This window comes from Lissotriton helveticus, chromosome 1_1 (assembly GCF_964261635.1).
Source record: "Lissotriton helveticus chromosome 1_1, aLisHel1.1, whole genome shotgun sequence".
NCBI lineage: Eukaryota > Metazoa > Chordata > Amphibia > Caudata > Salamandridae > Lissotriton > Lissotriton helveticus.
Genome location: NC_136057.1, coordinates 1,736,911,549 through 1,736,936,363, shown reverse-complemented (window position 1 = coordinate 1,736,936,363; position 24,815 = coordinate 1,736,911,549). Strand labels below are relative to the sequence as shown.

General features: G+C 44.9%; 1 protein-coding gene across 1 annotated transcript; it reads left to right on the top strand.

The window, feature by feature from the left end:
- Positions 1–206: 206 nt before the first annotated feature.
- Positions 207–22,826, top strand: WDR83OS (WD repeat domain 83 opposite strand). The gene is made up of 4 exons (XM_078689202.1): positions 207–345; positions 10,840–10,945; positions 19,776–19,873; positions 21,934–22,826. The coding sequence occupies exons 1-4, from the start codon at positions 296–298 to the stop codon at positions 21,998–22,000; spliced, it is 321 nt and encodes a 106-aa protein (XP_078545328.1). The 5' UTR covers positions 207–295; the 3' UTR covers positions 22,001–22,826.
- The last annotated feature ends 1,989 nt before the right edge of the window (positions 22,827–24,815 follow it).

Genomic DNA, 24,815 nt, shown 5'->3' with positions numbered 1-24,815 from the left:
AACAGTGGCAGCGAGCGCCATGTTTAAAAACATATTATGGTGCGGTCACCCACGTTTCTGCAGGTCAAATGAAAAGGGTTCGTTTCTGAGATGGGATTGACAACATTAAATAATGTCTGGACGAGTAGGTTGTTATGCGTATTAATCGTTAACGCTACGACCCCCTTTCCCTCCAGGTAAAATGTTCTCGCGCGCAGTAGTTCTGTACTTTGTGCTCCTCACCCGGAAGCGGAAGCGTTTTCACCGGCTCAGCTGTTCTGGGCGTTCTTGACTCTTCCTTCCATCTGCTGTCGCTATGGCCGTCAATAACTCGTCCGATCCGCGGAGGGCCACCAAGATCCTACGGTGAGTTAAAATGGTAGATGGGAGAGGTAATTCTGGGATACCCAGGTGGGCTGGGCGTTCCTCAGAACTGTAGGGCAGGCATACGTAGTTTGACATCTGTGGAAGGGTAGATGCCTGGAGAATGGTCATGAATGGCATAGTCGAAAGGACCCGAGCACGAAACGGCATTAGTAGAGCAAAGCAGAACGGAGGTAAGAACATAAGCCTTTAGCATGGATGGACAGTAGAGTGACGACCTGTCACTAATCATGTTTTCGACGGTAGCCGAAAAGGTTCTGGACAAAGTGTCTTGTTTTACCGACACAAATTGTGGAAAAAGTGCTAGCGTTACGGATACATTAAATTAGAGCTTGCATGCTAGTTTATGCGGGTAGACAGCAGTCAGCATGGGATCTTTCGCTTCAATTCTCGGGTTTCATGGTACTTGGGCAAAATGACTGACAAATACAACACATGAAGAAGCGTAGCTCGTGCACAATAAATTAGCATGCCCTTTACTCCAACGTGACAGACACTCTTGTTTGTACCGCCTAGTTATGCTTACCAAATCTGTTAAGCGCTATTGTCTAATAAATACTTTACTTTCACTCTGGGAAATAGCTATTCATTTTGTGGGCATTTGTTTCAATAGTCTTTGTTTTCATTTGTCCATTTCAGTTCTAATTCAAAAGTACAACCCCACTAAGCACTTATTTGTTAACTAAAAATCGGGAGCTGGCACTAAGCTGTCGCAATAGCAGGCAGGTATCTGATAACCCACATTCTGCCGTATTGGCAGAGCAAGAAAGCCAGCAGTTGAAGATTTTTTTTTATTCAGAAAGTATTGAATTTAATGCATTATGCTTTGATTGGTTAATTGTGTTTATAAGTTACTGTGGATATCCCTGCAGGTAGATTTTTTTTCACTGAGGAAAGATCAATGAACGATTAGTTGTACACTGAGTATTGTAGAATAGTTGGGCATGAACAGTGTGAGTGGTATTTCTGTGTTGCCCAGTTAATACTACTGCATCAAAATATACAGCCATAAATATTTGTATTGGATTTAAGGTCCAGCCTACCGGACTGCTCAAGCTACCTGCCGAAAAGCGCTTTGACACCTCATCAGGGGTAGCAAGCACAATATAAATGCAAACCTTTCCCTCTTCTATCCCTCCACTATCCTTTTTCAATCCTAATAACAGACTAACCTGTCAACCGCTCACATTAATTTCATATTTCCCTATACTAATTCACCACTAATCCTTTTTGGGTTCTGTAGTAGATCGCTACCCGCAGAAAAGCACTTCAACACCTTCAACACCCCATCAGGGGTAGCAAGCGCTATGTAAATGCACACTCCTCCCTCCACTATCCTTTTTCAATACAAATAATAAACTTGCATGTCCACCACTCAAATTAATTTCATATTCCCCTATACTCATTTCCCCACAATCCTGTTTGGGTTCCGGAGTAGCGAGCTACCTGCTGAAAAGCTCTTCAACACCCCCATCAGGTGTAGCAGGCACTATATAAATGCAAACCCTTCCTTCTTCTATCCCTCCACTATCCTTTTTCAATCCAAATAATAAACTAGCATGTCCACCACTCAAATTAATTTCATATTCCCCAATACTCATTTACCCACAATCCTGTTTGGGTTCCGGAGTAGCGAGCTACCTGCTGAAAAGCACTTCAACACCCCATCAGGTGTAGCAGGCACTATATAAATGCAAACCCTTCCTTCTTCTATCCCTCCCCTATCCTTTTTCAATCCAAATAATAAACTAACATGTCCACCGCTCAAATTAATTTCATATTTCCTAATACTAATTCACCACTAATCCTATTTGGGTTCTCGAATAGCGTGCTACTTGCCGGAAAAGCGATTCAGTGCCTTTTCAGGGGTAGTAAGCACTTTATAAATGCAATTACAATAAAACGTAAGCATTTATATGGAGGTTGAGTTCTAATGAATTGTACTCCAGCATTTCATATCATCCACTGACAAAAGACGTTAGGTCTCTGAGACACTGCCACGGAGAACGGATCTCTAGCAATAGGGCTAAGTCCCACACACAATATGTAAGCCACAGAGACCTAAAGAGAGTGTGCAGCACACATCAAATGCAATATTTATTTATTGATGTTATGTCCTGTGGGCTGCATACATTGATAGAAACCTTTTGGAGGGGGCGGGAGAGAAAGCCTTGCACACTTAAAAAATAAATAATCCGTGTTCAGATCTTTAGAGTACGTTTATGTCACTCTCTTGAGAGAGATGTCAGTGCCGATAATAAAGCCTACTTCTAGTTCCCGTGTAGGGTCATTCAGGAGGGAAGAACTGGCAGCCTCGAACCCCTTCTCTCCAGTTGGTCTCACTTTACTACCCCCTACTTGGGAGATCTGTGAACAGTTTTGGCCTAACTTTAAAAAGGAATATCTCAAATTCTTCTAAATTCAACGCCTGGTGAGAACATGCCCATCGTTCCATTCACTTCACAAGCTGGCTGCCAACAGTAAACTGCCTAAATAGTGACCAGACAGGTTGTCCTCACTAGTTTTCCAATCAAATAACAGTTCCCTATAAAAAGCCTATATTTACAGGTGGACGACAAATGTAACAGCGGATTCAAGCGTTTAAAGACAGTACACAAATACATTGGAAAGGATATAGGATAATTCGCAATGCACAATCGCACATGAGGTGTTGAAAGTGTCTGTAGGATTGGTATGCAGTATACAAAGTGGGTGTGAAAAGTACAGGAAAGAGCAACCAGGAAGGAGGCCAGGAGCAGGGGGACACATGTTATACAACTCGTCACTTGGGTTATAGGAAGGGCCAGTGAGCACAAGGTTGTAGTGTGCATGGGAAGGACCGCAGCATGAGCAAGCACTGAGTATATAGTCAGGTTTTCTTGGGAGGTACACACAAGGTATGGTAGGGGTAACATGGTAGGGACGCCCAAAGTATAGACCAGTTTTGGCAATGCCATTATGTCTAGCTTTAAAGGAAAGTTGTATGGTAAAGTTAAGCATTACAAGAAAATAGCATGAGAATGGATATGTATTTGTGTGGAAGCAAAACACTGTAGAATAATATTGGATATGGTTATAAGGCCAGTGAAAGTTGAACTTTCGAGCCAGACCGAAACATCCATGAATGGTAATGAGAGCCCATCTCCAATCTGTGCTGCTGACAGAGGAAAAACATCGTACATTTTCCAGTTATCTAGGACATTTTAATAACGTTACAATGTCATGTATCCCTAAAGCTTCAAGCTGAGGCACCTAGATAAATACAATTATCACAGCTAAGTGGAGGGCAAGGCCTTTATTTATGGCGGCACACAACGTCTGCCCAATCAAAGCGTACTCCTGGTTCCCAACGTGTAGGCTGAGCCAAGGCTCCTCTCTAGTGTTCCTCACATAATTGTCTAGCGACAGCGGCTCTATCAAGCTAGACCACAAAAAGGATACATGGCCAGAGGGCAAACCTGCATATCTGAAAGCATCCGTACAGATGTGTAGGCGTAGTAAGACAGTAGGAGCAAAAGGAGGTAGGCTTCCATTGAAGAATGGCACACAGGGTGTATCCGATAGATCACCTTTCAACAGCGTATAGATGGTATAAGGGTCACAGGGTGTAGAATGATTGTCCTTTCTCAGCTAAAAAAAAACCTGTTCTGCCTTGCCTCCGTTCAACCCTTTTTTCTTGGTGATTTCCCTGTGAAGATTCCCCCAGTGTACTTTACATTCTGTGAGTCCACTAAAAGTGTGTCAGATTTTTGGTGATGTTCATCAGCAGCAGAGCTCCCAAGTTTTCAAATACTCATTTCTGTCTTTATTTCGATTGCTTGGATCATAAAAGGTATACATCAAGATTAAAAAAAGACTCATAAGTAGTACATTTCATAAAACAGGAATTAAAAAGGTCATTACAATTGTCATCTTATTGTACAGATTCAAAGTGCAGGTGCAAGACAGGAATCGGGCTACTAATTACTTATTAAAATACATTTATGTTGTGATTAATAAAATCAATTGCAGTCCCTTCCAATTTAAGAATTTCTGTGCATTGAATGTTTATAATGCCTGTACCAAATCCGTATCAGAGTTCAGAATGTAACGAGTGCACTTATGCCAAATCGCTGTTAGGAATTTGGCTAGCGCAAACACAGTAGGAGGTGATAGGTCCGTCTTGAATATTCTGTAGGCTGGAAAGCAGTGCCTAAAACTTACATTTTGAAGAAGAGGGACAAGCCAATACTTTCTAGGTTTTTGATAGGCATTGCAAAAGAATAAAACATGTAGATCATTTTCCAGCTGGTATGAGCTTGCGGGGCATTGCTTAGTGGAGAAGGGCTGGGACCAAGTACTTGTAAATGCTCTAAGAGGAAGGGTGCCATACCTCCACTGTAGAAATAATTTCCTGGTGAAGGCAGGACAGATTCCATCGAAAACATGTTCCAGGTGGTAGGAGTCCTTAGATTGAGTAAATGAGATTGTTAAAGTCCCCAACCGCGTACGTGAGACCTTACTGCAGGCGTTTTCAGGGTCTAGCCATAGTTCTGGCCTTCCTAGACTTTCACATGTCTTTTTTTTTATATGTTTCAACCAGGGAGTGTTCGTTATATTTGGTAGACTTAAAATCTCTTTCAACTCCATCCTATAAGTCATGAGCTCTGGAGTAATCCAGAGTCGTCGCCAGAATGTTAGTGGTTTTAAACCCAGTTCTTCTTCTATCGGCTTAAGGCCCAAATCGAGTTTGAGAGGGGTGCTTGAGGGTAGGGCTACCAACTGCCTAATAAACTTGTTTTCCGTTGTCGTCAAGTTTTGGCCAGGTGTGTGCCCCCACAGTTCCCCGCCATATGTAACTGCCCCCCTCGCCTGCATTTTGTAAATTTCAAGCAATGGACCGAGGGGTTTAGAAGTCGATCTATTTATTATCCTGGAGATGCCACCTGTTAACTGGACCAGTTTAAGGTTGGCCTTTATTCGGTGTGTATCCCAGGTCATATTTTGATTAATAGTCACCCCAAAATACTCGAATGTATGGACCCTCTCTAGGCTCGTTGTGCCTATGGTTGGGTTGGGGCGAGTTGTAGAGGGGGGCTGAAAATCATGTATTTAGTTTTCAGGGCATTAATCTCCAGCCCCCTCTCACCGCAAAATGCCACAAAACCATCCAGGACTCGTTGTATCCCATCGGGGATTTTGACAGCAGCAGGGTGTCATCCGTAAACATGATTGCGGGCACCCTGCTGCCGTTGAGCCTTGGGGCATCTGTCATTGATCCCAGTCAGATGGGCGATAACCCCGTTGACAAAGAGGCAGAACAGGGTAGGTGCAAGCACACAGCCCTGTCTCACCCCCCTGTCAACGGGGAATCTTGCTGAAAGCATCCCATTCCTGCCACACCTGATCCGTGCAAAGTTTTCTTGGTGGAGTCTTATCAATATGTTCAGGATGTCAGATGGAATGCCCAACTCCGCTAGCACGGACCACAGTTTAGATCTTGGCACCAAGTCGAAGGCGGCACGCAAGTCTACAAAGACCGAATATAGGCTGCCGCCTTCGATTGTTACAGTTTTCTAGAATAGCAGGAGAAGGCGGGAAATCTGGTCCGTTGTTGAAGTTTTCCTTCTGAATCCTGCCTGGTAAGGGCTCAGAATGGAAAACTCTTCAATCCAATCTTGGAGGCGATCTAATATCAGTCTCCCGAATAGTTTTTGTGACACATCGATGAGGCTGATGGGCCTGTAGTTGGCTGGAAGCAGAGGTGAACCCTTCTTAAATATAGGGACAATCTCTGCGCCCAGCCAAGTACAGGGCACCTCCATGCCCCTCAAGACGGCGTTAAAAATCATCAGCAGGAAAGGAGCCCATACGTCTGGTTCTTGTTTAAAGAGGTCACCCGGAAGCCCATCCAGACCAGGAGCTTTGCCAGCTGCTAATCTGGAGATAGCAGCTCGCACCTCTTCGTCGGTGAAAAGATCCCCCTCTGGCTGTGAGCCAATAATTGGCAGGGGGTGAGCTAGGGCCCCATCATTGTCCACATTAGCTCCCGTGTAGAGAGCTTGGAAGTGTTCTTCCCAAACCTTAGCTGAGATATTAGGTTCGACAGCCGAAATTGGCTCATCGGACCCCGTATTTACAATTCGCCAGAATTTACGGGAGTCCCTCTCTGCTAGTGTGATGGTGAGATTCTCCCATTTCTCCTGGTCCCATTCCGCCTTAGCATGAGTGATCAACTGCTTGTAGTCCCTTCTCCTTGCCTGTATTACAGATCTATCATTACCTTGCTTTAGGGAAGTTAATAGATCTGATTTGGCCTTTCGGCAGGCAGCATTGTACCACAAGGGACGATGACTCGCACTACCCCCGGTTTTTCCCGGGGAGAAAAGAACCTCAGCCATGGTCTTAATAAGGTCCTCGTGAACGGACCAGAGTTTTTTAATGCATGTCCTGGGTGTTCGATTGCTCCACTAGTGCACTCACCTTTTCAAGTGTGGGAATAACACGGCCATATAGCTCTGAGACCCTTTCTGGATTAGTGCCTAGTTTTTCCCACCTCACTCTGCGTCTATTGTTCGTCAGGGTCAACCCTATGGCAGACACATCTACACCAGCCCGGTTTTCATTATCTTATCCGGGAAGAAAAAATTCTAATTCAAGGGCGTTATGGTCGCTATCATTCCTGGCTATCACCCTGAAGTCCTTGATTTTAGACCAGGAGGACAATTGGACTAGTATATAGTCCAATCTTGACTCCCTCCCCACTTTATTGAATGTACATTTAGGGGGGATGTCAGAATTAATGCGGCCTTTACCGGCCCTTATAGCATGTTTAAGATTTAGAGCGGTAATCTGTATCGCCAAAGGTGTCCAGGCTCTGGGGGGAGGAGCCACCGTTGGAGGTACTAACCATAGCGCGTCCTCCTCCATTGAAGTTCCATCTATTAATCCTATTAATGGCTCAAAGTGGCAGTTCAGGTCCCCTCCAACCACGACGTACCCTTGGTAATATCATTGAGGAAGGTGGAAAGTTCCTCAATGGTACTCGATTCCCGAGTTATATTCACCGGCCTGGAGTAAACATTTACCACTGCCAATTTAGTGGAGTTGGGCCATTCAATGAGGACGCATTGAACATCCTCGGAAGCTGTAAAATGAGATGTGGCATTGCAACCCAAGTGGGTTGCCACCCAGATGACAAGGACACCAGAGGGACGCCCCTTGCCACCCCATCGTGCAGGAATAGAAAATGCAGCAAAGCCTGGGCGAGTGTATTCCTCTCTCGCCCAAGTTTCTTGGAACATACAGACGTCTTTGGAGTCTATGAATGTGCTCCAATCTGGGCAATCGAGCTTATTTCCCAGACCAGCCAGGTTCCAGGACAGTAACTTTAGTGTAGCTGGTTTGGAATTTAGGGTAGAACTTGGGGTGGCCCCCTGGCCAATTAAGCTGTCCGACGGTGTTACACTTAGGTTTGAATCCCCATGACTAGCCATGGGTTGCGTGTTTCTGGACGGTAGCCTAGCTAAGGGCTGTTGGCATTCCTTTTCATGGTGTTGTTTTACGTGGGACCTAGTCCCTGGGATGCCAGCTGTACCTCGACCGGAGAAGGTTATCTTACCCACCTGCTCGCCCCTGGATCGATAGTGTACCACCACCTTCTCAGCCGATTATGTCAATCAATCATGTCCAGACAGCTAAACCTATTGTGTGTTGTGAGATAGGCAGGCTGTTGAACTGTGGGGCGATGAAATTCCCTTCTGTCCCTGCTTCCCCAGCCTCTCCCTCTCATTGGGACTGTATCCCATCCCTCCTCCTCCCGTGCGTTGCTCCAGGGCGGGTAGAAAAAAGATAGGGGTAAGGACTGAATAGATGTCCCTTGGTCACGATATGGCCACCCACATATGTGAGAAACGGTCCTTGGATCCCTGAAATTAATCAGGACGCAGTCACTGTTAATAGATTTCGTTGTATTGCCTAGCCAGGGGACTCTTCTTACCATAAGTACCTCACTCGCTATTCCTGGAGGGAGGGGTCTGTTTAGAGTAAGCCAATTGACCACCTTGTTTTTTAAAGAGGCGGCAGATTGTTTAGTCCCTAGATTTAACTCCGGTATGCCTGTTAGGATAACTACGTATGGGCTAGCCTTAGGGGGAGGTCCATGGATAAGATTTTGTTTGTTTTGTCACCCACCCCTTTGTTTAATTTAATATTAGACTCAGGGTGATTAATTGTAATGGCACCTCGATTGGGTTGGGGAGTTACAGGGTGAGTAGTCGGCGGGTGCAATTGTGGAGTGTTTGGAACTATTCTGGCATCCTTAGTGGAGGGTGCTGCTATACCCCTCTTGCTCTTAGATAAAGCCCCACCCCTGTGAGCCTTAGTATCTACTTTGAGGCCATCAGCTATTAATGCAGATGTTTTTTCAATCGTTGTCAGTCTAGCCTCAATCGCAGTTAGACGGGCTTCTAAGGGGCTAAGTAGTAACCTCAGGAGGGCGCCAATATTGGCGATAGTAATAGCACCTCCTTCCGTTGGTATGGGGGTGGAGTTCGGCTGCCCTATGACTCGCGCCGGTGAAGTTGCAAGGGATATTATTGCCGAATCATCAGGGGGTGTAGGTGCGGTTTTACTGTTTTTCAAGATGTTAGCTTCCACTGTAATATTGTGCTTGGCAATTTTTGCCTTAAGACCCCCAGGGTTTTGGGCCCCTCTTTTCCTTTTAGGTACTGCTCCTTCCCTGTCCCCCCGTTTTTGGCGACTATCTCTAGCGCTAGGGGTTACATTATTTGAAGTAATTAATAATGGGGAGGAGGAGCTAGGTTGTATTTGGGCGGGGGGTGAGGACAATTGTCATATTTCTTCAGTGCCTGGTGATTCATTGTCCCTATGTTGTGGAGTCAAGTTAGATACATTATCGCCCCATTGTCCCTTGTTACCAGCTCCATAGTGTCAAGTACATTCTCGGGAGTTCTGGCATGCACTATATTGCCCATGGAAGATCTTTTTACCCATGCAATTTCCTGGGATATGCGCCTCTCCAGTGTGGTAATTTCATCAATTAAAAGGGAGCCAGCCTTAACAAAGTAACTGTCCAAAGTACCTGTTGAGTGTCCACCAGCCAGCATGGTTTTACTCCTCGTTTCTCTAGTGGCCATAATCCTTTAAGCGAGGCCAGGTATGAGAGCGAAAAGCCAAGAGTGGTGGCCCGATCCGGTCTCGCCCGTGCTCGATCGGGCTCAAACGGGCCCGCCCGTGGACCAGGCTTCGCCCGACGCACGCCCGCGCGCCTCCCGCGTTGCGGTATGCAGGGCCAATAATATAGAGGAATAGCAGTGGGGACGGGTAAAAGACGGAGCGCTGCCGGTCCTCACAGTCCGGCCGGTGCTCCACACAATGCCCCAAGACGAAAGTTCACCAAATAACTGCCTCCGAGCAGCATCAAATACATATATGATTAGTTGAAACATTTTTTTCTCATCTTTTGCATTCTGGCCCTTGAGGTCCAGTTTTTGCTTTTAATGGTTCAGAACTGCAAGTATCAGAAAAACATGGAGCAAAGGAGCTCTCTCCTACATGGAATTTACGTTTATCACCATGTTGTTATGGCAATGAGGTGCTGCAAATGATCCCAAAAGTAGTAGAGTAGTCACTGGCTCCTTAGGAGATTAACAGTTGCTAGAAGCTGATTGTGTTATATAGCACGACCCTGGATGTAAAGGCATCCTGCACACCTTTCTCTGTAAAATTTGCTCCTGTCCTGGTTGTTGGGTCTGGTGGCTCAGTGGACTAATGTGTATGCTCCAGAGATGGCCACAGGTTCAGATCCCAGCAGGTTCTCTCAGCATTTCATCCTTTAACGTGGATACAATGAGCACCCTTGAGTTGGCCAACAATAAACATCTCCTTTTCATCATCATGATTCCCCGAAAGGTGAATATGAACTTTACAAATAGGTGATGGGTTCCTTGCTTTTCTTGAGTTTGTATACTACCATGTCGTGGATTAAGCAATGTGTGCTTGACCTCACTATTCTTGGTGCATCAAAGACACAAAGAAGGTAACTTGGTTATCCAGTTAGTGCAGTAGACAGGAGGTCTTGGGACACAAGTAGTGCATCGCTGGCCTCATCATGATATACTGTCCTGTAACTTCTATGTGCACTATGACCTGGGACAAAAGCGTCAGTCTGTACAGATGGACGTGCAGAGCATAGGAAGGGGCCATTCAGGATGGTCAAGTGAAGAAGTAAGAATCTCATCCAAGGCTTAGAAACGCCCCAAAACTTGAGACTTTTTGAGAGTGGTCCCCGTTCTTTCTGTCTGCCCTAGCCTGCTTTTCCAGTTCAGTTAATATGTGCCTTGAAGCCACTCACTGTATTTATATCCTGAAATAGGATTCAGTGATTTCTACTATTTTGTGAACTTAGGCCAACTCACTTTTTAAGGTCTCATGGCTATCGACTGAGGCTATCTAACTATCTTGGTTTTTTCACAGCTACAAACCACCCACGACGGAGAACAACCCAACCCTGGAGGACCCAACTCCTGACTACATGAACCTCTTGGGAATGATCTTCAGTATGTGTGGGCTAATGCTGAAGGTGAGAACTATAGCGTATTGTCATGGGGGTGGGCTTATCATCAGTATGTGTTGCAATGTGTGAAAGGGGACATTTGGAAAGCTAGCGGCATGGGAAATACCTCACCCGGACCAGCTTTTTTTAAAATATTTCTTTTTATTAAAACAAGGCATCATAACATCAAAGGCATTATACAGAGGATACACTTTTCCATATTACATAATTTAAAACAGGAGAATACCAATAGGAGGGGGGGGCGTGAACAAGGGTCAAGGATAATTACTGTAAGATCAGGGGGAACCCGGAACTCCCTGACCAGCTTTTGCGCTTACACCAGTGTCCATTTGGCAGGATACATGCTTTCCTATTCTTCTATATGTGTATAGCAGATAATAGACAATAACATTTACCAAAGCTGTGAAAATTGTGGCTGCACAGTCCTTTTAGGGGAGCCAGCTAGCATAGCCCTTATTCTGCATACTTTTAATACCTCTAGGCCCCCAAAACACATTACCCCTTCAGTTTCCTCTCATAAATTAATCAGGTCTGCTTCAAGTGTGGATAAGAAGGTTTATGCTGAGTAGTTATCTGTGGTAGTTTCATGCGGCTGGTATTTTCTTCCAAGACAATCTCTCAGTCATGTGAGTTTCTGTGTTGTTTCTGGTTTGGGGTAGTCCCTAATATTTCTTAGCAAGGGGTGGGATGACACAGTGCATCGTGCATGCATTCTCTACAGCAGCCTCGATGTTGTTACAGACTGGCTCATGCAGTTGGCCTAATATGCTTACTACCTGAATCTACATCACGTTTTTTACAAAATAAAGTTAGGCAGAATTGACCTACTGAAATCCGCCAGGGGGAAATTGTTGGGCACAGTAATCACCACAGCACTTAGAACCAGGGTTCGCAAAGGACCAGAATTTACAAGCCCACTTTTTATCAGTGCATAAGTGATAGGCTGCGACTCGGTGAGACAAATGTTCTAAATCCTTTTAGTTATTTGGCCAAACCATGTCATTCTGAGCAAATAATGGTTTCCGTTTGCTCCATTTGAGTGTGTTTAGAAACAGGCTACCATTGCTGTGTCAATATAGTGTGATTTTTAGATTTTTTAAAATCTGAATAAGTGTGATTCTTAGAACAAAAGCCACATTTATATTTTTTTGTTCATTTTTTGGCTTATTAGTTTTCATTCGGTTTACCAGTTTTTACGGACCTGCTTCAGAATAATTAGCAGTTATATTTTTGTAAATGTTACATATATGTGAGTCTGGATAATTTTTCTTTATCTCCGCAAAGCATATGACTAGTGTGGGTGGGTGTGCATAGGCATAATGAATTACAGCATCTTGAGAAATCTCTGGAACTCCACAAATAGGGCCCTGGAGGCAGATTTGAACAATCCAACAACTGTGTTGTATAGTCTTTCTGAAAAAAGAGAGCTAGGCCAGAGCCGGCCTTGATTCTCCTGATGCTCACAAAGGTTCCATTGTGTGTTTGTTACTTATTTTTTGGTCCGGTGAGGTTTGGAGGGAGATTAGAGGAGGGATGAGCACTTAGAGAGGTGCATATGGCTCTAGAGATAGTGAAGCCTGTGTCAGATTTGTACCTTGGACACATGCCCTGCCTAACTTAAAAACTTTGACCATTGCAATGAAAAATACCCAGAAATCATCTTTCTTTGGGCTGTTGCAGCTCATGGCCCAAACATGCACCTTCATTTCTTCAAGGGGGGTTACATTTTTGAGCTGCCAGCAGGACAAATTGCCCACTTGGAGGCCTCAAGGCTTCATCATCTGCCTGGATATAAATGATTCTTTGGTATCCGCAAGGCCAGGCCCACTAATTCCCTCTGGGTAGCACAGCAGTACACCTAACAACCCCACCCAGCCCAGCTTTGGGCGCTGAATGGACAAAAAGGTAAAATCCTCATCACACCAAAGCCTTCTAAGTAAACCCAAAGACAAAATAAGAAAAGATAAGTTAGAATTACTTTTCTCGGCTGCTGAGCAGTAAAGAAAGAGTGGCGAGGGACTGTGTCAGGGTTTTGTGATCAATGAAGGGCTCTGTGTGAGAAGGTGGCTCTAACAAACCCCAAAGGTTTAACAGAGGTTAAAGTCAGAACTGACCTTACTCTCCAAAGTGGTAACTTGGTCGAGCAGTAAGGCAGTACCAGAGGACAGTGTAAAGCATTTGTTGTACACACTCAGTCAGCAAAAGGTTTCACACACTCAAGAACTGAACTCCAGGCCAATTGTTATTATATCCTTTGATATAGTTGTTTTATTTTTAGAACCAACAGTTATAAAAATATACTTTTTGAGATACAAGTACTCTCAGGTAAATACTTTGCAGAGGAGCAATAAGTTTGTACACACAATAATCACAGGTTAGCTAATAGCAATACAGTTCTGAAAGACTCTAGCATTGAGCTCAATTGGTTTTCATAGGAAAGTACAGTTGATTACTTTATGGATTACTTTGGTAGTTCCAGGACTAGATCTTGGATTCAGTCCTGGGGTCTAAGCTTAAACCAAATTAGCAAAAACGTTTTAGTTACAGTGATGATTTTTCCTGAATATAAAGCTGTTTTAAAAGTTCACACTTGGAAACTTTTCGAGGTGATTCTCACAATGTTATTCAATGGGAGGAAATTCAGGTTACAGGTAAAGTAGGATCGCGTTTCTTTTGTAAACCAGCACTAGTCTCCTAGGGCCAGCACTGGGGGCTTAACTCAAAACAGGTAGGTAATTGCGTTTCAGTATGTCGTACGATTTTTAAAGAATATTTGCAGTTTTTAAAAGTAGACACTTAGAAGAAATTTCATAGAAAAGCAGACAATGTGTTCCTATGGAGAAAATACAGGTTACTAGTAACCCCGCTAGGGATTACTTTTGCGGTTCAGTACTGGGCTGAAACGCACAGTACTGGCTTCTCTCCTGATCACAGGTGAGTATTTTCGAATTCGGACTTTGGCTGATTTTAAAGGAATATTTTCAGTTTTCAAAACTTCACACTTAAAAGATTTTCGAGTTAAAAATGGGTCAATGTTATCCAATGGCAGGTAAGTGAATCACCGGTTTGCAGGTGAGTACTTGGTTGGTGAAGTTAGGGTTCTGGGCATAGACTCAGGGTCCACCAGGATCAGGTGAGTACAGTTAGTTCAGTCCCAGCGGTGCAGGGGCGGCCGGGTGCAGAGGTAGGTAGGCCCAATGTTATCCAATGAGGGAAAGGGGGCCTTCGGTTGGTGGCTGCTGGCTAGCAGGTCACGCGGCTCTGGGAGCTGGGCTCCTGATCACTTGCTCTGGGGAAGTAGGATAGGGCAAAGAGGTCACAGCCAGCGGCACTCGGGCGGCTGGGTGCAGGGTGCTTTTGAGCCGTCGGGCGCTCAATGTTATCCAATGAGGATCTTGAAAAAGGAACAAAGACTGCAGGCTCGGGGACGGTGACTCTCCAGGGGCGACCAGCACTTCGAGAGGTAAGTTGGGATGTTGGAGCACAGGTAGGTACCCTAAAGGGAGGCACAGGGGGCTGTAGGGCGCTGGGTGCAGGGGTGTGTTTGGGTGTCGGAAAAGCTTACCCTCGGCTGGTCCCGGTTGGGGTGGCCCCTGGTTCTGAGTCTGCAGGCGTCGGCTGGTTCATCGAGGAGGGTCTTTGGGCACTGGACTTCGGGTCCCAGTCGCCGGGGGGACGTCCTCGTGGTCTTGGTTCGGGTTGGCCCGGCCCGGGCTCGGCTGGTGCAGAGTGGGCTGGTCCGGAGCTTCCTGGTGGGCACCAGGTGGGTTGTTGCAGCAGAGCCTCTGCTGATGGGAGTCCCAATCGTCAAGAGGGTCAAGGCAGGCAGGTCCTCTGGGTGTCCCAAGGTTGCTGTCCGCGGAGGTCGCCGGGATTAGGCAGGAGCAGGTTCCAGGATCAACAGGCTGGTAGGGCTGGGGCCAAGTCAGTTGTTGTTGTCCTGTTGTTAGCAGCTGCACGGCGGGTCTTCTTCTTGATCTTCTTTCTTCTTTTTGGTATCTGAATCTAAGGAAGGAAGGTTCAGGGAGCCCCTAAATACTGAATTTAGGGGCGTTACAGGTAGGGCAAGGGCAGGGACCAATGGGTCCCTGTCCTGGGGTGAGTACAGTACACCCCCTAGCCTGCTCCTCTTCTGTGGGAGGGGGGCAGGAGCCTAGCTGGGATTGGGCAAGACTCCCCATCTACAAGATGGCCGGGGTCCGGGGTCGCGCTTCACCTTGCCTCCTCCACCTGTGGGGTGGAGTTGGCACAGGTTGGCACACCCCCCTTCCTGATGTAGTTTTTCCTGCCAGTCTTCCCGCCAGGGTGGGGGTGGGCCTGGTGGAGGGCTGGTTGCTGGGTACAGCAAATGGTCTTGAGAAGCTCTCAGAGGCGGTATGCCTTTGAAGCTTCCCCCTGTCCATCCTGGGGGAGGAGACATATCACCTCGCCCAGGATGTGCATTGTTGCAGGCCCAGGAGAGCGGGGGCTCTCCACCCAGGGGTCCTGCAACATGTCTGCTGTGTGGCAGCCTCTGCAGCCACTCAGCCCAGACGTGGATTGTCGGTTCGGGTTTTGGAGGGCATCTCTAAGATGCCCTCTTGTGCATTTTACATTAAATCCCACACTGGCATCAGTGCGGGTTTAATGTGCTGAGAAGTTTGGTACCAAACTTATCAGTCTTCAGTGTAGCCATTATGGTGCTGTGGAGTTCGTAATGACGACCTCCCAGCACCATATACTCTTAAATGGCATCACTGCACTTACAGTGGCCAGGAATGGCCCTGGGTACTGTAGGGGCACAGGGCTCATACCCCGGTGCCCTCACCTCTGGCATAGGGCACCCAGCTAGAGGGGTGACTGAAGTATGCCAGGGCAGTGGGTTCTGTGGCATGGCACACTGGGATGTGTGCCATGTCGACTCTTGCTTTAGTTCTGTACTTAGGCGCTCAGCTTGAAAAGGCAGGGTGTGGGTGCCAGGGTACAGGGTCCCTGAGGGTGGCACAATAAGTGCTGCAGCCCTCAGAGGTCTTCTCTGGTCACCATGCCCTGGGTACCTAGGGTACCATTTACTAGGGGCTAACGGGTGGCCAGAGATGCCAACTGGGTGTTTTGTTTCAGCATAGCTTTTCTTTGTAGGGAAGGAACACAGACCTGGCAGGGACCCAGGGCACACTCAGTCAAAGCACATCAGCAGTTCAGAAAAAAATTGGGGGCATACCAAGGCAAGAAAGATGGCACTTTCTCACACTCTGTCTTCGCCTTTTGAACTGTGTGAAATGTAGTTGGGGGTCTTGTCCAAGAGGGATAGTAGGAGTTGCATGTTGTCAGTGTAGGAGAGGATGTTGATGTTCTGTGCATGGATGATGTTGGCTAAAGGGGTCATGTATGTGTTGAAGAGGGTGGGGCTGAGCGATGAACCTTGAAGCACTCCGCAGATGAGTTTACTGGCTTCCTAGGAGTAAGGAGCCAGGCTGACAGCTTGTGTTCTATCCTTTAAAGAGGAGCAGATCCAGCAGAGAGCGGGTCCTTTGTTGCCAATCTCATACAGACGCCTGATGAGGGTTGGGATGGGAGACCTTGTCAAATGCTGTAGAGATGGCCTGGAGAATGAGATATGCTGTGTCTGCTCTGTCAAGTGATGTCATCTGCTGGTTGCTGAGGTAGTCTTTTGGGTATCACTTGATTAGTTTCCTTTGTTAGGTATGGTAGTAGGGAGACGGCTCTGTAGTTGGAAAGCGTGGCTGGGTCAACGGATGGTTTCTTTAGCAGGTACATGATGGTGGCATGTTTCCAGGTGTCCAGGAATGTGGTAGTCGATGGAAGCATTTAAAATGGCTGTTAGTGTTTCGCTGATCAGTAGGAGCCCTTTATTGAAGGCGTGATGGGGGCAAGGGTCAGATGGAGTCTCCAAGTGGACGGTCGTTATGGTAGCAGCAATTTTGACGGTGGTGAAGGCTGTTACCGAGGTCAGGGTTCGTTCATAGACTGTGATGGAAAGTTGAGTTGCAATGGTGACGGAGTCCAGTCGAAGTGCTGTAGCTGGAGTTGATTTTGTTACAGCAGAATTCCAAAAGCTTGCTACAAAGGTCTTATGTGGTGATGTTGCTGAAGGCAGCAGGAGGTACAGTGAAATCTTAGATGTCAAAAATTACCTTGTTGTTGTTAGTGCTAGCGTCAATGCGATTTGCAAGAGCTTTGTGATTGGTTTTCTTTATCTGCTGCTGGTAACGTCATAGGGCTGATTTGAAGATGCCTTTATCTGCTGTGTCTGGTGAAGGTAGGTCTGTGTTGATGTGTGATGGGTATGCTGAAACCGACAAGTGCATGGTCTCTCCAGGTCATAGTTGCTGGCTTGTCGACCAATATGTTGCTGTCCAATAGGTTTTGGGTCCAATAGGCACCTGATGGTGTGGGTGGATTCAGTATCATGCTGGGTGAGACCAAGATTTCTGAGGTTTTCTAGAAGGACCAAAGATTTTGGGTCAGTGTGGTTTTCTAGGTGAAAGTCAAGGTCTGCTAGGAAGATGATGGTGCTGATGATGCAGCTTTCAATGAAGTTCCTGGTTTCTGAGTTCTCAAGTACTTTTCACAAGGCGTGCCTCAATGCGAGTTTGCATATAATAATCACATATGATTAGATCCCTGGATGAACAGCTTGAAGGCCCACAAATCGTAGGTTGCGAGTTTTTACTGTGGCTACTGGAGTTGCACAGCAGTCAAGCACCAAATGATGAGCTTTAATATGGTCTCATTAGGAGGTGCTTTTAGGTTCAAGACTTGGCATCTTAAAAAGAGAGAAGCATATTTTGATTCTCCCAAAGTCTGTGTGCCCTGTTGAGATAACTGCAGCTTTGTGTTTGTGATGTGAACATAAATTTGTGTTAATGGTAAAGTAAAAAATCATGACCATGAAGGATCCATTCTAGCTATCCTGTTTGCGTTACATTAGGGTTATTTGCTTCTGCATTCAAATGCCTCTCTTACCACTCCCCCATCTCCAAAGTTTGTCACACAGAGATGCTTACTCTACGTGGACAGCGTCACTTTTTTAAATGGCTAATTTTGCTATTCAGCAGCTGGAGGTAACCAGTAAAGTGAGTGGCATGACCCTGTACTCCTTGTGCAGCAATTTTAGTAACTTATGATTGTTCAATCTAAAACCCCTATTTCTGTTAAAATCTTCAAAATATGCAGCCGTACATGGATATGTGTGGTGAGGGCATCAAATTCCTATAAAAGTAGGAAATGCTGCAGCCACACAATCACCTTTTTCCAGTGGCCCTGCTTATAATTGCACAGGCTTGACCATTTCCATGTCTTGCATCGTGATCACGTGTTAGATCAAGCACATTTATTCTAGGACAGCAATGAGGATAGCACCACAGAAGGGAGCTTTGTGCTGGTAGTGTTATTTTGAGGTTAGCTGGCAGGGAGGTGCAGGCATTTCAAAATGTAAGCAGAATGAAAATTCATCAGTCTGCCACCTGTTGTAATATTATAAACTTTTATTGAAGGCAGCATTTAGGAAGACCACTTTTAATCATCTGTAGACTGTTTTTGTATCCTGCTTGATGATTTTTGGTGAAGTTAATCGAAGAGTCTTCTTGATTCTGTGATAAGGTAATGCTTCTTGGGAAAAGTTTCTCATGTTTTCTTGAAGCCATGCATCCCAATCTGTGTTACTGAGATTTCTTTGATTGACACAAGATGTTTAGGTGATCCAGCGATTTTACAATCGCGACGTAACAGACACACACCCTTATTGTTTTACTTACAAGTATTAAAAAAGAGTTGAATTGATTAAAAGTCGATTCACAATGGAGTATGACAGCAGTCCTTTAAAGCAAATGAATGGTAAATTGAATATCTGGAGTGGGGATGGTAATAAAATGTAGCAGAGGGTCCGACTTTCAATGGATTAAGCTTCATTAACAATCAACACAAAGTAGAATGAGCCCCTTTTGTTACTTGACTTGCTTCTTTTAAGAAAGCTCAGTAACCACTACCTGGGCCTGTACAGCGTTTGTGTGCTTAGAAGATTACATGTTTCATTTATGTCATTTCTACCTGATTTCTCAAGTTGCACTTCCACTGTGGGCTTTATAACAGCTTGTGTGTTTCTGTTGCTGTGGACCCGGGACCCATGTCAGTGGGTCTCTCCAGCATGGAGATCTAGTGTTTTTTTATCAATTTCTTATATTCCAGACCTGCACGTTATCATTTTGGGTGCCAGGTCCAGACTTTGTTCTCGTAGTCTCCCTTGAAAATGCACTGGGATATATGCGAGTCCCCATGGTAGTCAGTGATGGGCAGCAGCAGCCGTTTACCATTACAAGGGATTGGTCAAAGTATAGACACACCAGCTGTCTCAGTCCCTGAACATCAGGAAGAGGCATGCTATATAAGAAGATGGAAGTAGATTGGGGAGAAGACTCTTCTGAGCACTCCCTTAGTTTACCGACATTTTGCATGTCAAAGTCTTAACTGTCAAGAAAGATCCGTATACCTTGATTCTGCTCCCATCCAACAGTAAGTCATTGTAGTGAATCTTTGTTCACCTCTCTGTCTCTTGATGACCCAGTCGGTATTGGATAGCTTGTTTCTCAGCTCTATCCTATCGCATCAGATATGAGGTTTACTATTTTCTAGGCCTGTTCTCAGGCTTCCTCCTAAGCACTGTGACTAGTACACTGTCTGCTCGTATCCCTAAATACTCTATCACCTGTCCCCATCTCTGTTTATAGCATATAGAAATGCACTAAGAGTGAAAAAGAAGCTGTTCTCCCACCACCAGGAGGTGGTTCTGGTGCAGTTTTACAAATCTCTTACCCTCCTCTGTTTCTTTCCACCGCAGCTGAAGTGGTGTGCATGGATTGCAGTCTACTGCTCGTTCATCAGCTTTGCCAACTCGCGCAGCTCGGAGGACACCAAGCAGATGATGAGCAGTTTCATGTAAGTTGCTTTTGTTCTAATTTGTAAATTATTTCTAAAAACTACACACAAAGTAAGCCATGAATTCTTAGAGGTGTTTTCAAAAGAATGGATCCCCACAACCTAGGAACCTGGGGAATTAGATAATATTAAACAATGAATTTTTAGAGGACTGTTGTGCAGCTTGGGCATCTTATAAATAATAATAGAGCCACCCTGTATCACTCACCACTTGCACCAGAGGCACTTGATTGTTAATTTAGAAGCAGTTAGACTCTTTGTTAGGTAATCCGTGCAATCAATACATTTTATCAATAGGGACTCAGTAGACTTAATTCGTGCAGATCTTCTTTCATTCAAACTCCAAAGTAAAACTCAATTTAGCAAGGTCAGCCATGGACCAATTAGCTTCCAAATACGTTGGGCTACAATTAAACAAATACTTGACTTTTGCTCAAGGTTTAAGAAATAGTCATATGTAAAAATAAATGTAAAAAATCTGAATCATTATTATTGCTGTATTAGACACCCATCCACTGAAAAAGCTTAAAGGGGAACTTATTTATTTATTTATTTTTTAGATCATTCGGAATTAACATATATACTCACTGAAAAAGCCACTGTTAAGGTTCTAATTGCAAAACTAAAAACCAGCAAAATTTAACTGATGGAGCCACACCTACACAAGCTGTATTGCTCATGACCGCACACGTCATAAATGACACTGGGGTTGAGAACTGTTGAGTAGTATATTTGGTTATTGAGTTCAGTAGGAAAGCAGTTCAATTGTTCTCACTTTCTCTGTAAATAAAGCTCATAATTGTGTGCATATTTTATTGATGAGCTTTCTTATAAGAGTAAGCAGATTAGAGGAAACTCTAGACAAGGGGTAAGCATATTAAATGCGTTTAGAATCACTGACACAATTTTGGGTCCTTTTAATTGACCATTTGTCAATACTTTTGAGGATATTAAGGAAAACTGAATGAGTTGATGATTCAACCCCCCACCTACTGATGGGGATCCTTTCTTCCGAGCGTCTTCTTTAGCTATTAGTGTCTCTGATGCCTACTTCTTCTTTGGAGTAGGCACATGGCGGAACCAGTGCAGGTTTATATCCTTTAAGATCGTATTCAGGGAGGATAATAAAGAATCGTTAGTGTTCTGTTCCTTCAGTTTATCGATGATTAAATTAACATGCAATTCATTCTTTGCAATGTTTAAACTTGAAAACCTGTACTCTGATTGCTAAACTGACGCGAGTAGTAGCATGGCATCAACTGAAACAATGCCTCCTTATTTAAGTCATTGTTTTTTGGGGGGGGCGGGAGAAGGCAGTTAAAGAAGCCAAAAGCAATTAATGAAATGATTTCAAAATGGACTGCTTGGTGGGGATGCAAGCTACTAAAACACACTCCTACAGTGTATTTCCTCTGCTGAAATATTGGCTATTAATTGATAATGCTATTTGGGAAGGAAGTGCCAATATACCCTTTATACTTTGATGTATTGACTTAAAATGATAACATTGTTGGTTGGTATGCTGTTTTTCTTTTGTAGGTAGGGGTTAGTTAAGATAATGGAGGAGCTTGGTTTCGAGATATATGACATGTAGGGGGGGAACTACCCAGCTGCATCATAGCAGCCACTCAATGGAAAGTGGCACGCCTGGAGGGAGGGCTGGGTGGGGGCAAGCGGGGATAGAGTAACAGAGTATTGAGGTTAAGAATTAATTGGGTCGCACTATGGCAGTTTAGACCTGTATGTTGTTAAATTGCAGGGGTACGATAGTAGAATGTCTTCCATTATTGGGGCATCTCTCCGATACATGGGGCACGAGAGGAATAGAGGACATTACCTCGTGATTCAATTACATTTGTGTTGAAATGTGGCAAACGGCTATGTATGTAAAACCCAATAAAGTTTGTTTACAAAAAATATATATATAATTGGAGGGTCTTATTTTTGTTGCAGTTAACTGGGAGCATATTACTGATTGCAGAGCTCAAGGGTGTTGTAGGACTTCAATGAACCAGTGTGTAAAATAAACTTTATTTTCTCACTTGTTCCCTCTCATACAGGCTGTCTATTTCTGCGGTGGTCATGTCTTACCTACAGAACCCACAGCCCATGTCTCCGCCTTGGTGAAATGTCTTCTCCTATCGAAGAAGCTCAGCCTGGTGCTCCTGGAGAAGAAGGGTGCTCCTGGGGCAGAAAGTTCTTGGGCAGTTGCTGGGTGGGTTGGGGGGGGATATTGGCATGAGGTAGGATTTAAAACACTAGACTTAACACGGTTGATTAGTGTAGGCTTATGAACCGCATCTTAGCAGGAAAAGCGACAAGATTCTACTCTGAGTCGTTCTGTTTTTGTATTGGCAGTGTAACACTGTTTCAAGGAGCAGAGAGGAAAAAGTACCCATCCGGACCATGTGAACAGAATGTATCTTTGCAGTGTCATGTGTTCTCCCTCTTCAATCAAGCACCTCTATCCTGCCTCCTTGGCCCTGCCCTTACTATTTATTATTCTGTTTGGGTCATTCATTAGGGTTGGAGATTATGTCTTCCAGTTCAAAGTTTGCAAAAAGCAAGGAAAATTCTAGCCAGAATTTGGCTGACTTTTTGTTTTTCTAAAGAACCTGTCACCCTTTCTGCTCTTAAGTTTCGATTTACAAAAAACACTGCCTGTATAAAGTGAAAGGCTGTATCAGTCTGTTGAACCGGATCCAACAGGGTGAAATGCAAGCAGTCCACTGAATGTCACGAAGGGTGAGTGCTGATCCCTTGTTGTTGGCTTGAAACCAAGAATTTCATTCTGCTTTGATACCCCCAATACTTAGGAAGCAGGCGTCGCACAGGCATCACACTCTGAAGATTACCGGCATTGGAGATGGCTACATAAACATTTCTGTTTTAATGAATAAATGCATCACGTTTTGTAGATAAACATAATTTCTGATAAAATTGTCCGCTGTTATATTTGTGTTCCTGTTTATTTGTGCGCCTCAGAGGGGTCAGATTTGGTAATAGGTCAACAATGAATGCAGCTTCAGTGGTTAATTTGTTATGGGGCACATGTAAGACCGTGGATTCGGCCCATTTGCGACCGCAAAAAAGGTCAGCCTCTTGTACAAACCATATTTTGCGATTCGCTAACCTATTAGCGATTTGCAGAATATGGTTTGCGCCTCGCTGTTAGGAAGAGGTGTGCCAAGGTGTCCCTTCCTAAAGCGAGTACAAATGGCATATAAGATTGTTTTGCGACTGGATTTGTCGTTGCAAAACAAAAGGGTGGTAAGCCACGGTCAAATGGGAAAGGGTCACCTAGAACCCCTTCCCTTTTGTGAATGGGTGTGTAAATATTCCTAAGAGCAGGCAGTTGTCCCAGGGACCACTGCCTGCCCTTAAAAAATGAAACCGAAAAGTTTCATTTTTCTTCTTTTTTTTATAAATGCCTCATTTTTTTTTTTTTTTTTAAACGGCTTTATTATGAAAGCAGTCACAGACATGGTGGTCTGCTGACCCCAGCAGGCCACCATCCCTGTGAGTGCTAGCCATTCCCAATGGGGTCGCAAATTGCGACACTCATGAATATTAATGAGGCATGCAATTTGCGGCCTCATTGGGAAGCGCAAATAGTGTCTGAGACAATGTTGTACATTAATTTTTGCGATGGTTGTACATCTGGCCCAAAATGCTTTCAGGCAGTTAAATAATGCGAGGTTAAAACATGCAATCTAACGGTCCAACCCTCTACCCAGCTAACTTAAAATAAGGCCCAAAGTTTCCTTGTGCCCCTTCCTGTGCAGTTTTAGTGCCCTCAAACGGGGGGTCGGTCCTGCAACTGGACTGTGCCAAGAATGGGGCTCCTTTAACTCCCCAGAGCACAAACTGGCTTCTTGAAGACACAAGATATTCTACATGTTCATTGAAACCAATAATCCTTATTGGAGTTACAAAATCCACTTTATAAATAGATACAATTTGTAAATGATAAATTGCGTTTTCCATTCGGGGGCCTGTTAGCTTCAGTCCACACCTATATGTGGAACCTAGTAGTTTTAGCGCTGTCTTGGCACTCAAACAGGAATTTCCGGTCGACATTCTACCTCCAGTGCCTCAATTTTGTATATCCCCAGGTGCCAGATTAGATCCAGAACCATTTCAGTAGCTCTCCTGCAATATTAGATGGTGTTGGCTTCATCTCTGTGCTAGAGCCAGGACCTGTCTGACGTCAGTGGAGCTTAAGAGCACCACCCTGATGCCCGGACTGCTGTTCCCATGTTCCTGTTCCATTTTATGCAGATCCAGAGTTTCTCTCCATGAGATTTTTAACATAAAAAACACTTCAAGTTATAGGGATGTCTCCCCAAAGAAATCGGGCTTTAAGCGCTGCTGCTCCTGTGATGCTTCAATTGCCTATTTTAGACTGATGTAGTCTATCATTGGTGTTTAGGGTCTAAGCACCACTGAAAGTTGGGTGATTAATGTGGCTTAATGTGCACCAAAGCGATAAAGGATCAGGACGAAGAACGTTTCATGGCACATGCAGGATGAAAGACCGGTTCGTACCGATCGCCCACGATGCCAGATTGAAAGTCGACCTCTCCTTTATCGAAAGCCTTGACGGAGAAGAAAAGGAAGCCGGAGAAGAAAATATGTTACAATGATTCATCTTACTAGCGCTGCTCCTGCTCAAGTATTAGGGCATCATGTTGTTCCTCACCTCCATTGATGTCCTTCTAGTTCAGAGCAAGTAGACATCGCACCTGAAGAACCTCTACCAACTGACCACGGTCTTGGGCCACACCCACCTTCTGTTCTGGTCCTTTTCCGTGTTCGATCTCCTATGCCTTTTGCACCAATGCCAGTGACCTGCCTGGCCTTTCTGGTATTTTTGGGGCAGTTCTTGTGGGCCATGATAGCATTGTTTCAGAACATGGGCCCAAGAAGTCATTGGGGTCCC